This window comes from Oreochromis aureus, linkage group 14 (assembly GCF_013358895.1).
Source record: "Oreochromis aureus strain Israel breed Guangdong linkage group 14, ZZ_aureus, whole genome shotgun sequence".
Classification (NCBI taxonomy): Eukaryota; Metazoa; Chordata; class Actinopteri; order Cichliformes; family Cichlidae; genus Oreochromis; species Oreochromis aureus.
The window spans coordinates 39,053,561-39,070,251 of NC_052955.1; the positions used below are offsets into that span (position 1 = coordinate 39,053,561).

The following is a 16,691-nucleotide window of genomic DNA, read 5'->3' on the forward strand; positions in this document are numbered from 1 at the left end:
TTCCTTGCAGTCATATCAAAAAAAAAACAGGCCAGCACCAAGAAATAAAGAAAAGTGCAAGACGCACTGAAAACGCGCTGACCTGTGTATCTCAATAATTTAAAAAAACTATATACATATGTACAGAAATAACTCCTCAGACGAGCCGTGATGGTGATGGTCTCTGTGTAAGATGGAGAGGTGTTTCCAGCCTTTCCAGACACAGCACAGACATGAGGAGTTCGAAAGTTTGCTCCAAAGCACGAGGAAACATCCATATGTAACATCCATATGCCATATGTCCAGGAAAGGCTTCATTACTGATCACAGCCGGAGACGTTTCCTTGGTGGAGGGGGGCTCCTGCTGCTGCTCTCCTCCTCTGCAGGCTTCCTCTTTGCACCCTGTGTAAACCTCTTCAGAAACTGGCAGAGCACCGACATGATTACTGTGCCGTCAGAGGTGTAGTCTGTAACTCTCCAGCGATTTGTCATTTCCCTCTCCTCTGTGCAGTACACAGTGGAAATGACTCTAGTGATGGTGCGGCCGTCGACATGCAGGGTGCAGACGCAGTTCCTCCGGTCTGCCTTCAGGACAGAAAGATCTGCCTTCTCTGGAAGTAGAGGTGTGAGCAACCGTGAATGGAGGTGGGACCCTGCAGGCAGCACCATTAAACCAGCTGGTGAGTCGGTAGGAGGAGATGGCATGTTGTTCTCCCTCTGACTCTCTGGCACATGGGTGAAAGGTGTCCTCAGCTGCAGTTTGTTAAAGAATCCCCTGAAGGCAATATAAGGAAACGCCTTCGTCCCCGTAACCAGGTTGTGGTATAATGAGAGAACCAGATTTTCCATCGAGTCCACATGGCTGGGGCTCAAAGGACGGTTTCTCAGGTTGGTGACGAACATCTGGCGTACGCTGACAGAACTCACCAGCTCAGCTACGAGAAAACAAAAAGGTCCTCTGTGTTAATCGTGACATAATCAGACAAATTACGGATTTAAATGTCAAAACATGGCTTCATATCATCATATGCTATTTCTACACACAGGCAATGAGAGGCCCAGAGCAGAACTCATCCTTTATGAAAGCATTAAGATTGGTAGAAGGTGAGAAAAAGGATTTTGCACTGTGAATGACTAAATTTCATGTTTTAAACCAAAGACCACACCACCAAACTCTGCTTGTTAGCATGTTTAAACAGTAAAAATGTCCTGCTGATAGAAATCATTTGCAAAATTCACATTTTAGCTGCATGTAAATTAAAAATTTACAGCTCATAGTAAAGAATAACTTTGTGTGTTCTTGGTGACTGCGAACAACATTTCATGATAAATGAATGTAATCCATAATGTTTGAGAATTGTGGACACATTGTCAGTAAGGCTGCGTAGAGTTTCAGTGATGTTTAATAATGAATTCATGTTCAGCACTTGTTCTTATTTTATTTAAGCATCAATCTCTTGAAAATAAAACAGCTAAAGTCAGGTGAGAAACCTCCAACCTGCTTATTGCATGCACACAGTTTCAATTTCTCACCGAGCACATAACATACATCTGGACACCTGTACAGACACGGCAATACACAATGCACTCACATAAATATGATATACTTAATTCAGCATCTCGCAGTAGCCATAACTGATTTTGCACATAAGATCAAATTTGGTCACATGTCCACATGACTCCATAATCTCCCTCGAAATTAGGCTATATCTTTTTTATTTAATATTGCCAGCTCTATAAGCTCAACGAGTGCCTCTGTGAACTCTCACAGCTCCATCATACTTCTATACAGGTTCGTAATTTATTAACTTTATCGTCTAATTCAGGGCCAGTTGCCAAAACATGTAAACTCAAACCCTCCACATACAGAAACGGGACTCCAGCATGACCGCACTGACGTCAGCCTCCCGCAGGTTCTAATAACTGACGTCGTTTCCATGGCGCGTGCATTAAATTGAGTGGGGGGGTTAGCATTTTTCAAAAAAAAAAAAAATGCCCAAAATTGATATTTCTAAAGTTTGATATATTTCACCTGAAATGTTCGCACTCGTGAAATCTTACTCGCTTTAAAGTAATAAAAGGCCAGTCTAAGGTGTATTTGTTTGCTTAAATATTCTATTATACTTATTAGCTTACTAAGCTTTACCATAGCGCTCATCAAGAATACGGGTGACACCAATGGAGAGCAGGTACTGCTCACGCCGTACTCCACTGGAGCTCATTTTTGGGTGCTTGGATCGTCCTTCCTTCAAAGCTTTGAAACTTTGGGAGTCGTTTGCAAAGTTTTGCAAACAGGTTTTCACAGCGCTATCAAACTAACCTCCTGCTAGCACTCTCATGTGAAAACCAAATTCGATTGTTGGCTTCTGCTTTTATACCTGCCGCTCTACACGTCATCCTCATCACCTTGACTACCAGGGTCACGCACGCGACGGAGTGATAAACATTTATGCTTTATTTATTCAGAATAAGTTTCCTATAATTATCAGATTTTAAAAAAATAATAATTCTCATTTAGTTTCACAGTTTCGACCCATAAGTATTTTAATTATTGTATTATTGTAATATGTAATGTGTTTTTAATCATTAATTCGTCTCTTTATAAACAAGTATCAATAACTGAAAGCCATAAAGAAAATTCATCACGTTAATTAAGTTTGCTTATTTCCTTTGTTAAAATTAACTGAGTCAGGCCGTCCGTTTAAAAAAAATAGAAAAGAAATCACGTTCATGCAGGAAAAAAATAAAAATATTTAAATGAATGAATAAAAATGAATATATAAACAAACAAAACGTGTATAATAAGGTTGTTGTACTGTGAAATATTGTCGCTTTATTTAGCTGCGCCTTTGATAAAAATGTTTCGCCTTTTTCCCCGTTGTAGCTGTACAGAGTGAAATTCACCTGAAATGTGTTACAAACACTTATGTACACTTATTTATGCGCAATTTTTGAGGACACTGACTTTAAACTATTTTACAAACGCGAATTTCAAACTTGAATAAATAACGATCCGTTGCGCTGTTACAATAGCCTATGGAGCTGCTGCATTTATAACATTTTTATTGAAAATTTCTCTCCGTAAATGTTGTAAAGTCAAATAAAACTGGCAAATTAAAGTAACGCCTCTTTTATACAGTATAGCCTCATAAAATCACACAGCTGTGACATTAACCAAAAACACCAAAATGTACCAGAATAACGGGAAGAGCATAAAGAAGGATAGAAACGGCTCATAATCCAAAGCATATTCCACATTATCGGTCAAACATGATGGAAGCAACGTTATAGCGTAGGACTGCCTGCAGGTCACTGGTTCCCCTCAGATGATGTGACTGCTGATAGAAGCAGCAGGGTGAACTCAGAAGTGCGCACTGCAGTACTATAGTCTCTGCTCAGATTCAGCGATTTGGCTGACGTCGGTTGATTGGACTGCATTTAACGGTGCAACTCCATAAGAACCCAAAATGTACTGCAAAAACAACTCAAAATATCCCAAGGCAAAGAAATCGGATATTCTTAAATGTTCAAACCAATCAACACTCAAAAAAATAACTTCAATTTACGTAATACAGTTACGTCAACAATTTCCACTGAGTTTTGTTCTAATTCTAAATTATTATTAAGATGCAAATAAGTAACTTATGTGTAACTAATAAGAAAATCAGGTAATTCCAACCTTATCTGGTCAGCTTTGATTCAAATAATAGGTCTGTGTTCACCTAATTAAAGTGACCAAAACAAAAATTCTTAAATGTGTTGATTAATGCAAACATAAATATTTCATTATACTGAATTAAGTTCTATTTACATAAGTAAGTTAACCGTATTTAGTAAAACCAATCAAACAATACTTCGCAGCTCTTAAATTAGTGTGGCACTGGATTTTATTTTACTTAACCTGTTTTAACTGGTATAACCGTAGTAGTTTAAAGTTGATTTACTAAACCAGGACATGTAGTTAAGTTACAGCACTTTAGTTTTGTGGAACAAACATTTATTACTAATGAAGCATATCTCTGAGTATCAATAAACATTTTCCTTCTTCTTTATTGGGCATAATGTTTAACAGTTTTCACTAAACAGTAAATAAGTGAGAAAAGTGGTTCTATTTCACTCTTACATTAATAAGATTATAGCTGGTGATTTTCTATGCTGTGTTAATATTGTGTCAAATCCTGTTTAAAAAGCAAACCAACAACAAATGGACTCTGTAGCAGAAAGGAACTACACATACCAAGTTTTGGAGAAACAGAAAATAATTACTTAAGGTACGCAACCCTTGTGACATCTCTTATTGCCCGTCTTTCATGCCAATCTTTGTTACATTCTCCATTTTTTATTTTTCACACTTCCCTGTCCATCCATCCATCCATTCTCCAGCTGTCTTAGGGCGAGAGGTGAGGTACACCCTGGACAGGTGGCCAGTGTGTCGCAGTCAGAGCTGGGAGCCCCCTTCCCTGACCAACATAAAATGAAAATCTCATATGAAAAATTTGTCTGCTAAAACATATCCAGACATCATTTTCAAAGACCATTGGTAGTTCAATGTTTGGATCCAAAACATTCCAGTTCTGTTGATGGTTGGGGACACAAACCCTTGTCCAAGTGTTCTGCAGTTTCATTTCAAGGTTACACTAAACTGTCTTTCATTGCTCCTTTGTTTTCTTGCAATTTCTTGTCTGAACTCTTCATTCAAACGTTTTTTGTTTGTTTGTTTTTAGATCTTGAGCTTTTGTTGAGAGACAGTTTCCATCAAGTTCCATGACAATTTTTTGTAAAACCTCAAATGTCTACTTAAGCTTTGTGGGGCAGCTTCAAGACCAGTGAGTAAAGGAGGCCAAACAACATGGCGACTGCATTTGCAATGTTACCAAGGTCATGAAGCACTTGGACACCTCCAGTGATTATTCCAACACCTTCAAGGTCATCTGTGGGTTCTGCAGCTTCCATCTTAATGGTGAAGATTCCCAGGATCATCTGCCGCATCGCCGAATGGTTGTCATCCTCAAAATTTAAAGAAATAAATCTTTAGCCAGAACACAAACCTGCAAAAAACTCTTTCCTTCAACAAAGCAAATCTTTGAAAGCAGAGGCCACTAAACTTACAGTGTCCTCCTTTATGAGAGTTTCGGGGTCTTCACTGAGATAAACAATTCGTGCTTTCAGTACACGAGTTCTTTTAGTTTCAATGGCAGCATCCTGCAGCAAAGAAAAGGGCAGTGTGCAAGATTATTGTTGTATTGTGCAGTAAAGAACACAAGAAAAAAAAAAAAAAACTAAAAGGAAGAAACAAAAAGTAATCACTGAAAAGTACAAAATAAATGAAATTTTTAATAGTTTCTGCAGCTGAAAGTAGCAGTTTAAACAGTTGAAATTTTAATTTTAGGGAGATTTTTCAAAATCTAGTTTGTAAAAAATCTTGTGAGAAAAGGTTATTATAGAAAGAATAACAGGAACAAATGCCAAAAGTTATAGCAACCCCCCCCCCCCCAAAAAAAAAAAAAAAAAAATCCATACAGAGTTCAGAATAATAAGTAACAGTTGCATTCACACAATAATAATACAATCAGTTGAATACAAAAATATATTGATGGACAGACCTTTATCAGAAAAAAAAAAAACAAAAAAAAAAAACACAAAAAACACCTTGTCATTGTTAATGTTTTGTGGCAAAGCTCCTCTTCTACTTCGGAAGACTTTCATTAGCTGCAAGGAGTGGTGATCTGGCTGCTGCATGAATTTGGATGTCAGTGGGACAGTGGTGATGCGGGCAAATGTTGCCCCCCTGCTCTGACAGGTGCCCGGGAGGGGTGCGATCCTAGATCCCGCAGCTGTGTATTAACATAAAGAGGCACAGATCATGAACTTGTTCACAGTTCAACTGCAGGGTTTATTCGCTTCCTCAACAAGGAAACAACTCATTAATCACCTCTCATCAGAACCAGCAATTCTGTAAGGTGTGGCATAACAGCTGTCAATACATTGTCAAGAAGTACAGGAATAACCTTAGCGAGTATACACTGACCATCATAATAATATATAACACTCACACTGGCCACGGTACCTCAGCCTGTGTTCAGGTTACAAATACATATCACTTGCATCACTAAATACAATATATTATAACTCACAGCCAATGAATAGCAAATAACCATTCATATACAGCACATTAGTGGGCTATGTAAGCATAATTACAGCCTTTGCATCTCCTCTTACCTCAACAAGACATAGAAAACACTACAACTGAAAACGATCATTAGCATCGCTACGGTACTTGAAGCTCATTTTCCCCGCTAGCAACAAGTCCATCAGCCTAGCACGACCACGTTCACGTCACGATCTCATTCTAAGTACAATTCTTTGGCATTACTTAACTTATAACTTTATACTTTCATTTGACATGTTCATAACAGTCTTATTGCTTCTACTGTGTTACGTATGAGTCATTTTGAGGACTAGTAACCCACCTGTGTATTAACATAAAGAGGCACATATCATGAATTTGTTTACAGTTCAACTGCAGGATTTATTCTTCAGATTTGTCTCCAAGCGGGGTTTACGCTCCTCCTGAGCGCTATGCGCCACCTAGTGGTATCTTTAAGTAATGCCATGGAACAATTAAAGTGTAGTGGGATAACACTGAATCAGCAATTAAAGACATAATAACACAAAAAAGATATAACTGGCATGTCCCCTTTTTTACCTTGTATGAAGACAGACTGAACTGAAATCCCTATAAGTCTTTTTATTTCTTCACTTTTTAACTATTAGTTCAATCCAAATTTATGGCTTAAACACACATTTGAACCTTTTATATTCTAACCTACTTTTTTATGTCTCCTGACATTTTTCATGTTAAGGGATGTATGTGTCTAGTTACTGTGTTTGAGTAACAGTTGTCCAGGTATGGATGTGGGTATGTGAAGTATGGGAGTGGAAGAGTACTGGGAATACCCTAGAGAGGGTATGAGCAGGAGAGAGTTCACCCCTGCATCACACTGCTGGTATGATGGTTGTCCCAGGGTTTTATAGGTGAACATCTCTCTTGGCCTGTGGCAGTCCACTGCGATCTCCTCACAGTCTCTATGTCTTCTTGCCGTTTATTCCCATCAGCTCTTGGATTATCTGGTGGCTTGCTACGCAAGTCTGGCTCAGTGTGATGTTCGTCTTCCAGTGCAACATCCTCATAAGCTCTGTAGTGTGCCTGCGGTACATTCTCACCCTGATCTGGGATGTTAGTTTCCTGCACGACAGAAGGGTGACATTCATGAGCTGTGGCTCTTGCTCAGCCTGAGGATGGTGCACTGTCTGTGGTTGTTCTTCCTGTCGAGATCTCAGCCTGTAACATGGAATCTTTTGGTAAAAGTATTCTTCATCAGAATTGTCGGCGTTTTGGTCATGTGCGTCAACAACTGCCGTTTTCTGTTTTGTTACCTTGAATTGTCTCTTTTCATGTTGTGAAAGAGGAGTTTCCTCCAGGGGCGGTTAATTTACTGGAAGCAGTAGGTTCCTGTGGAGTACTCGCACCGTTTTGAGACCCTTTTCAGGCTGTACTTTGTAAACCGGTGCATTGTTGACTCTTTCCACCACACGGTGCACTACCTGCTCCCAGTACGCCCGCAGCTTGCCAGATCCGCCTCGTTCTGACAGGTTTCTCACAAGCACTCGGTCACCTGGACAGAGAACAATACCTCTCCCTGCACGGTCATATTGTCTCTTGCTCTTAGCAGAGGATTTCTCACTGTTTTTGCTACAATTTCATATGCAAAATGCATCTTCTTTTCACATTTCTGTGTACATGACTGTCGATCTGATGTTTCAGGATCTCTTTTGGGTGGAAACAGCAAGTCCACAGGCAAACGTGGAGATCCGTCATATAGGAGGAAAAACTGGAAGAACCCAGTGGCCTCATGCCTTGTACAATTATAGGCATGTATAACATGGGCCAGGTGATCTTTCCACTGGCTCTTTCTCCTCCACCAAAGTACGCAGCATTTGAAGGAGGGTCCGGTTAAGTCTCTCTACTGGATTGCTTTGCAGGTGATATGGCGTTGTTCATGAATGACCAATACCAGCCAGCCATTGTAACCTGCTGTAATATGTCCCATCGGAGCTCTTTGGGGAAGACAAGGACGTTTCTGTTTAATACAGACACCTTTTGTTTACATAGTCCTCTGCTGCAGGTTGGACCATTCAAACCGTTCACAGGCAGGGTGTGTTACTTTATCGGCACCAACATGACCCATGTCATTATGAAGTGTTCTCAGCACCAGGGGCTTCAGCTTTTCAGGAATCACAAGTTGTTTATGCTGACGAGTCAGTCGACATAGTATTGCTTTCTCCACCACCAGCTTCTTCCATTCATAAAGCAGTCGTTTTGTTTGCTCATTTTTCTTTTGTCCCTTTCATTAGGACTCCAGTTTTCCATCTTTAGAGAAAGCACCTCCTTTATGGCCGGATCATCCTGCTGTGCCGCCTGAATATCTGCAGATGTAATATTGAAAATACTCTCAGGTGGCACAGTGTCTGTATTTCCACTATTCACCTGCAAAGCTGCCGCCCGGGGCACCTCATCTTCCTGCCCTGCTTTGCTTCCTTGCCATGCTGCAGACAACTTCTGCCCACATAGCAGACAGGCTTGGCCTGGATCTGGTGTCAAACCCGGCACTGCTGGCTGACTTCTGGTATGGTAAGTGGTATGTCATCCAGATGTGGGCCAGGCCTGGTGTAGATGGCACTGTTTATGTGATGGCATGCTATATCTGGCATGTGGCCCAGGCTCATTGAAAACAGGTCTGGTCCAGATCCGGCATCAAGCTGGCACTTCTGACTGACTGGTGTCATGGCAGGGTGTATGTCCTATTTTCCTATTTTAGTTAGAAGACCCAAATGCCATGTTGCAATGCTATACTGCTATGGTAGCCAACGTTTCAAACCTATGAAGTTAGGAGGAAACAGACAAATTCAACAACAAAGTGAAAGCGGATAATGTGATGAAGGTTGATTTAACCTCAATCACCTGTCATGGATGCAGAAACCGAGGACATATTGTAAAAGATTGTCGCCAAAAGGGAACACCTAAGTGGTGTAGCTACCATAGAAGCTCGACACACAGTGATGAGACATGTAGAAGAAAAACCAAGTACAGAGATGATGCGAAACTAAATGTAGAAAAACAAGAGGACAAGAAAGAAGAGCAGACTTTTGTATTTAAAGTTAGTCAAAGACTTCTGCCTACTGACATAATAAGAGAAGGACTAATGGTGGACTGTGATCCTACTTCACACATCATTACAGAGAAGAACAAATTCATAAAGTTTGATGAGACTTGATCCTGAGAAACACTACATGGAGCTCGCTGATGGACCCAGGACAAACAACGTCGCACTCAAGAGGGGAGATGCCAACGTCTCTCTACGGGACATACAAGGCCACTGTACCACCATCAGACAGATGCTCTGTTCATCCCATCCTACCCTCAGAGCATATTCCCAGTGAAGGCAGCTACAACCTATGGAGCACAGGTGGTCTTCAAGAAGGGACAGAATGAACTAGTGAACAAAGATGGGACGGTCTTCTCCATCGAAGAATACAACAGACTGTACTATTTGAAAATGGTAAATAATGAAACATCATTCAATGACATGTCCTGTGACACTGTTAATGTGACTTGTGATGTGAAAATATGGCATGAAATTTTAGGACACTGTAATGTTAGTGATGTGTTAAAGCTACCTGGTGTTGTAGATGGCATGAAAATCACAGGCAGTGGCATGTTAGATTGTAATGTGTGCACAGAAGGGAAATTCACTAACAGCAGAAACATGCAAAGTGACCCAAAAGCAAGTGAGCCATTACAGTTGGTGCACACTGAGCTAGCCGGCCCCACTGAACCAAGTGGCCAAAGTGGTCATAAATACGTTATATTATTCACAGATGATTTTTCAGGGGCAGTGTCAGTTTACTTCCTAAAACAGAAAAGTGACACCACAGAGGCGACGGCAAAGTTTCTAGTTGACTGTGCACCATACGGCAGTGTTAAGTGCATTAGATCGGACAATGGCACCGAGTTCACAAGAAGTTCCTTCCAGTCTCTTTTAAGGGAAAATGGCATAAAGCATGAGACATCTGCACCATATTCTCACAGCTGAGAGGCAATGGAGAACTCTCTTTGAAATGGGGAGGTGTCTTTTACTAGAAAAAGGACTGCCAAAAGAATTATGGCCTTATGCCATTCAAAATGCAGCACACACCTGCAACAGATGCTACAGTAACAGGACTAAAAGTACACCATATCAGATGTTAACAGGGAAAAGACCAAATCTCTCAAAGCTGTGGATATTTGGGTCAGACTGTTATGCCTACATACATGATCACAAGAAACTTGATCCCAGATGTGAAAAAGGAATATTTGTGGGTTATAGTAAAAAAATAGCCCAGCATACCTGGTTTATATCCCCCACACAGGAAAAGTGTCAAAACACAGACTCGTGAGATTTATCAAGAAGAACACTGTTGAACAACAAACAGACTGATGAATATGACACAGAAATTCAGACTTATGAGCATGTAGTGCCTTCAAAAGAAAGTACAGAACAACAAAATGAAAATGCAGCAGAGAACAGACCTCCTAGAGAAGAGGAAGCCAACACAAATGAACCAAACCCTGACATGGAAAGAAATGAGGGTGATGAGCAAAACCAAACTGAACGCTATCCTAACAGAGAAAGGAAACCTCCAAAATATTTAGAGGATTACACATCTAACTGCAAAGAGTTAGCTAAAGTAATTTCTGTAAGTGTTGATTATTGTTACAGAGCAACCTGTGGAATCCCCCAAACCTATAAAGAGGCGCTGATGTCACCAGAGGCACCAAGGTAGAAACAGGCAATGGCAGAAGAAATCAACTCACTGACAGAGAATGACACATTCGAACTGACTACTTAACCTACTGGTAGAAATACCATTGGAGGAAAATGGGTCTATGCCCTCAAAGAAATTGAACAAGGACAAATATTCAAAACCAGGTTTGTAGCAAGAGGTTACAACCAGACACAAGGAATAGACTACCAAGATACATTTGCACCAACAGCAAACATGACATCTGCGCGAGTCCTAATGCAAATAGCAGTCCAGAATGATCTTATTATCCACCAAATGGATGTTAAAACTGCACATTTGCATGCTCCCATTGAGGAAGAAATATACATGGACCAACCAGAAGGTTTTGAGCAAACAGAGTCAGGAAAAATTTGGTGTACAAATTAAAGAAATCCCTTTATGGGTTAAAACAATCAGGTAGAAACTGGTATAAACTCTTGAATGACTACCTTGAACAAAATGACTTTGAAAGAAAATGAATTTGAAAGAAACCTTTCTGATCACTGTGTATACAGGAAGGACACTGAATATGAAACTCTACTTGTTATCATCTGGGTAGATGACTTGATCATTGCGGCTAGCAATACTAACTTGTTAAACACATTCAATGAAACAATGAGGTCAAAATTTAACATGAAAGACTTGGGAAAAATATCCAGTTTTCTTGGGATACAGTTTGTACAAAAAGACAGTGAAATCAGGATGAATCAGAAGAGGCACATTCAAAGAACGTTGGAACGGTTTGGGATGTCAGAATGCAAACCCAGATCCACACCGTGTGAACTAAAAACTGATACTACTACATGTGGAGGAAGTGATGCAAATGAGACGGTTAATTCAAGACAGTACAGAGAAGTAGTGGGCAGTCTGATATATGCCATGATGTGTACGAGACCAGATATAAGCTAGCTCAACCCACGAGAGGGGACTTGGTAACGGCAAAACAAGTCCTCAGATACCTAAAAGGCACAAATGACTTTGAACTGATCTTTAAGAAAAGCGTTGAGGATCTAGATCAAATTGCTTACAGTGACTGACTGGGCATCCTCTGTAAAAGACAGACGCAGTACAACAGGCTACTGTTTTGCACTTACTAAACAGGGACCATTAACATCTTGGAAAACAAAGAAACAGCCTACAGTGGCACTCACAACATGCAAAGCTGAATACATTGGTCTTGCAACCACTACTCAGGAAAGCATGTACTTAACCCAACTGTTAAACGGCATGGACAGAAAAAGGTACACATGTACCAAACTGTTTGGGGACAACCAAGAGGCCATTGCTTTGAGTAAAAATCCAGTGAACAGACAGTGGTCGAAGCATATTGATGTGAAATATCACTTCATTCATGAAGCCTTAAATGAAGGGAAAATCTGCATTGGACACTGTCCATCAGAAAAAATGGCTGCAGACATACTAACAAAACCAGTTACAAGAGTAAGACGCAGTAAGTTTCAAAAATTGTTCTTTGGAAATGCATGAGCTGCTATGGGTTAACAGCATGAGAACAAGGGGGAGTGTTAGATTTGTGTTCTCATAAGTAAATATATTAATTCATTTTATTTTGTAAAGACGTTTTCTGATTGTCATTTTATTTTGGAGATGATTTTGTTTTGGCGATTATAGGTGACTTCACTTCCTGTTCCATTCTGTGTGAAGCGTGAACTGCTAAAGAATATATGTTTTCCCTCCGGTGTTGCTGTCAATAAAGAAAAAGGGGAATTAAGCAACAAACCAAGTGTTTTGGAGGAAGGAAGGTTCAGGGTTTAAGTAGTCATCATCACGGGCTCATCCAATTAGAATGAGAATAAGCAGTCAATCATTTACAGGTTTTGTCGTTTTATTGAATAATGGGTAAAGGAAGGAAAGACACATGGACTGCTCTCTCTAAAAAGGACAAAGTATGATTTAAGTAACTCAACATAATACATGAACTCAGGAGACTCAAACAGAAACTCACCTCAGCTGCCGCCCCATGTGGGAGTGAAGAAAGAGTGAGGGGTAGGTGAGTGCAGTCCTTATACAACGAGTGACAGGTGAATGCAATTGAGGCCAAGCACCACCCCCAATCAAAGGTGAGGAAAAGAAACAAGGTGCATCTGGTGAAGTGAATGTGCTGAAAGGTGAGCCTTTACAACAGCCGCCCCTATATTTCTACTGAGAAATATGTTCAAATGATTAGAGTTGTTCTTTTCATGAAGCGGGGGCAGAGGAATCAGACATACTATAGGTCTAATATAGGTTCAGGGGGTCGACCTGGAGGTCGACAACGCAGGCCAGACAGTTCAGGGGGATGACCATGTAGCCAGCGGTGGCGGCAAACCAAGTCCAAATGCCAACCGCGTGGGATGCAGCTGCAGGCCCAGACCTGCAGACCGTCAGGCAGTTTTGCAGGTGCTGGGGGCAATTTACGGGGCTTGGCAGAGGCAGGACCAGGTGATGCAGGACCAGGTGATGCAGGAGCAGGCGATGCCCTGACCACTGGCGGAATGGCAGCCACAGGCGGTGGAACTGGTGATAGCGGCACTGCTGGTGACGACGTAGGTACTGCTGATGGTAGAGTAGGAGGTGGCTGAATGAATTCAGAGCCATCAGTGGACACGAGGATGTGCTGGAGCGGTTCACCTGAACTGGAAGATGTGAACAAACATTGGGCATGCGTGGAACTGCTCTGGGGTTGGAAGTCTGTGATTGGACCTTGGAGTGTCCATCCTAAGCAGGTTTTGACTGCTGCAGGAGATCCAAATGGTCCATGTCTAACTGGTGCAATAGGCGTAATAAGGTGGGTATGATCAGAGCCTATGAGCAGTAGTGGAGCTGCTTTGTTAATAAAGGTAATGGGATACCTTGAAGATGCTTGCATCTTCGTTGGAGAGATGATACGGGGGAGGTGTGGTCTGAAAGTGCTAAGTGACTTGTAGCGAAGGCATTATTAATTGTGTAAGTTTTCTCTGGATGTGCGATGGGAGAAATCTGGAAACTCACAGAAGAACCTTGAATGGTTTCAACTTCTTGATGGACAGTTCTGAGTGATAATTTTTCAGCTTTCCCAGTTAGGTAGAGATGCTGAGCGGCAGATGTCAGAAGCATGGTATGTTGGGAGCCATCGTCAAGTACGGCATATGTTTCAAGAGTTCTTTTGCCATTACGCAGGAGCACTTTCACAACTTTTAATAGTACACTAGGACAGTCACTAGGTTTATCAAAGTACAGTGTCCTCACTACAGGATTAACTTCAGTTCTAGGTCTCTGATTCACTTCACACAGGATCTGTAGATGTCGTCCCATGCAGGAGGCACATGCTTTCCTCAGATCACACTTTGCAGCCTGATGAGTTCTAGCACAACGCCAACACCGTTTGTTTCTCTTTATCCAGTTTATCTTCTCATCCTTTGTCTTGTTAATGAACTCAGGGCACTTGCTAATATGATGTTCAGGTGAGCAGCAATATGCAATATGCACATCTTGCCTTAGTCATTATGATGGGTTGTGTTGCCTGTACAGGATCGGATGCATTTGTCCCATGTAATACTCAACAGTGAGTGGAGAGGTGTACTTACGGGCAGGTCGTGGCTGGTTAAAGGATGAAACAGGACTGTCTTTTCTTGGTTGACACTTGCATTCCATTTGCAACCAGGATGAGAACAAAGATAAGTCATACATCATATCTCCTTGTTCCCTGTAAATGTGCCGTTTGAAGCGACTAGAATGCTCTGCGGGCAACTTTTCAAGTAGGCGATCGACATGGGAGCCACAATTAAGTTCTGTCCATCCTTGATCACCCATAGTGCTAAGCAAACCAACTAAGGCCTGTACACGAAGAGCAAAGTTATCCAGAGTCCGACCATCACCTGCTCTGATAGGAGGAAGCTCCAGTATATTCCGTAGCTCTTTCAATGCTAGCTGTCTTGGTTGCCCATAACTCTCATCAAGGGCTGTGATGGCTTGAGTGTATGGGTCAGGAGCATAGGAAAAGGAAATAGCTAACCGTTTAGCTTGGTCTACTTTCAGATGATCGAGAAGGACATGATATTTAAAGTGCTCTGTCTCATGAGGGTCAAGCAGGTTAGTAAGGGCCATTCGTAACAGCCTATACTGGATTTCATCTTCACTGGTAAGGTCTGGGAAAGAAGGACCCTCAAGCTTATACACATGTGTTCTAACAGGGTGTGCTAACAGGGTGACTAGAACTAGCAGTAATGGGTACCGAAGGTTTTTGTGCACTCAAAACATCAGATGTAGCTGGTTGCGGCTTTACAGGAGGGTGCTGCCTTGGTTCTGGAATGCAAACGAGAGGTTGAGCGGGGTCTTCATCTAGAGGAACAGCAGGTTGAACACATGAAATCTGGTGCGGGCCTTGCAGTGGCGTGGCCAGGAAATTAAAAGGAGTCACATCTGGTGTAGGAAAAGCTGGTCTAGGCAAACCACTTGAAGGAACTGCAGCATCTAATATTGTTGAATTAGGGAAAGGAGGGCTAGCAGCCGGAACTGCACCAGAGTGATGGCTAACCTGTGGGGGCTGAGAGGGTGATTGACATGTTGCTGGATCAATCACTGGGAACTGCTCATGTTGCTGATGTGTTTGGGGAATGACTTGTAAACCGCATACAGAGGATTTGCTTTCATCAGATGAGACAGTGTGAATAGAAGATCTGGAGGAACTGCGAGAATGGGGAGGAGATAATTGAATCATGAGTTGCCTAATCTCCCTCATCGTCACCAGGAGTTCCCTCATCACCTCATCTTGATTGGTGGGTAAAGGAGCAGGGCATGCCTCTGGTTGGCTTTCTGACTCTCCGTCAGGATCCTGCAGCCCATGTGTGTCTGTCACTATGCTGGCATTCTGTTTGACTCTCTGTATCACATCTAGCACTTCTACTTCCAAGGTACTGAACGTCATACTGCTGCAGGTGGGTAGGAGGTCGCCTTTCACGACCAGAACTTCTCAAATCTTCAGTCAATGGCTGCTGTGAATCCATGATGCTAACACTACTCCGGCTCGGAGGACCATGTTTTGGAGGAAGGAAGGCTCAGGGTTTAAGTAGTCATCGTCATGGGCTCATCCGATTAGAATGAGAATAAGCAGTCAATCATTTACAGGTTTTGTCGTTTTATTGAATAATGGGTAAAGGAAGGAAAGACACATTGACTGCTATCTCTAAAAAGGACATAAAGTATGATTTAAGTAACTCAACATAATACATGAACTCAGGAGACTCAAACAGAAACTCACCTCAGCTGCCGCCCCATGTTGGAGTGAAGAAAGAGTGAGGGGTAGGTGAGTGCAGTCCTTATATAACGAGTGACAGGTGAGTGCAATTAAGGCCAAGCACCACCCCCAATCAAAGGTGAGGAAAAGAAACAAGGTGCATCTGGTGAAGTGAATGTGCTGAAAGGTGAGCCTTTACAACACCAAGGCTGTGTCCCAATTCAGGGTATGCACGCTTGAAGTACGCACACTACGCGTACTAGGTACGGTGCGTACTACAAGTCACGCCGGGCGCGGAAGTGAGAGGCTTGTGAAATGGGACGGTCTAGCCTTCGTCGCGCTGTTCAGGTTGCCTAGCAACCATGATACTAACCGCGAGAAATGTTTCATACAGCATTGTGTGACAGAAATGAAGGAGAAAAAATGTTTTGTTGGTCATTCATTTTTGTCATGACATCACTTTGATTAGTTGAGACCACAGGACTGTAAAACATGATAGTTGGGCTTCATTTCTGTACTGAACAGTCATTTCAAGATTAGTTAGTAAATAATAATTAGCTAATGTTGTTCATGAGACTAAAATCATCTCACTGTGGTAATGTTAATATAATATGGA

General features: G+C 41.7%; 1 protein-coding gene across 4 annotated transcripts; it reads right to left on the minus strand.

Annotated features, from left to right (window-relative positions):
* Positions 1-82: 82 nt before the first annotated feature.
* Positions 83-16,272, minus strand: LOC116318009. Of its 4 annotated transcripts, none has more exons than XM_039622531.1 (5): positions 16,100-16,272; positions 5,629-5,813; positions 5,089-5,181; positions 4,854-4,986; positions 83-914 (listed from the first exon to the last, which is right to left on the minus strand). In XM_039622531.1, the coding sequence occupies exons 2-5, from the start codon at positions 5,716-5,718 to the stop codon at positions 304-306; spliced, it is 927 nt and encodes a 308-aa protein (XP_039478465.1). In that variant the 5' UTR covers positions 5,719-5,813; positions 16,100-16,272; the 3' UTR covers positions 83-303. The 4 variants fall into 4 exon arrangements, with proteins under 4 accessions (XP_039478465.1, XP_039478467.1, XP_039478466.1 ...); XM_039622533.1 differs by lacking the exon at positions 16,100-16,272 and adding an exon at positions 12,827-12,881; XM_039622532.1 differs by lacking the exon at positions 16,100-16,272 and adding an exon at positions 6,450-6,532.
* Positions 16,273-16,691: the final 419 nt, after the last annotated feature.

Excerpts from the sequence above, each read along its gene's own strand:
- LOC116318009 (XM_039622531.1), bottom strand. The coding sequence starts at position 5,718 with ATGCAGCAGCCAGATCACCACTCCTTGCAGCTAATGAAAGTCTTCCGA. Across the intron at positions 5,182-5,628 it reads AAAACATTAACAATGACAAG|GATGCTGCCATTGAAACTAA; the intron begins GTGTTTTTTGTG and ends TCTTTGCTGCAG. Across the intron at positions 915-4,853 it reads CCAAGTGCTTCATGACCTTG|CTGAGCTGGTGAGTTCTGTC; the intron begins GTAACATTGCAA and ends GTTTTCTCGTAG.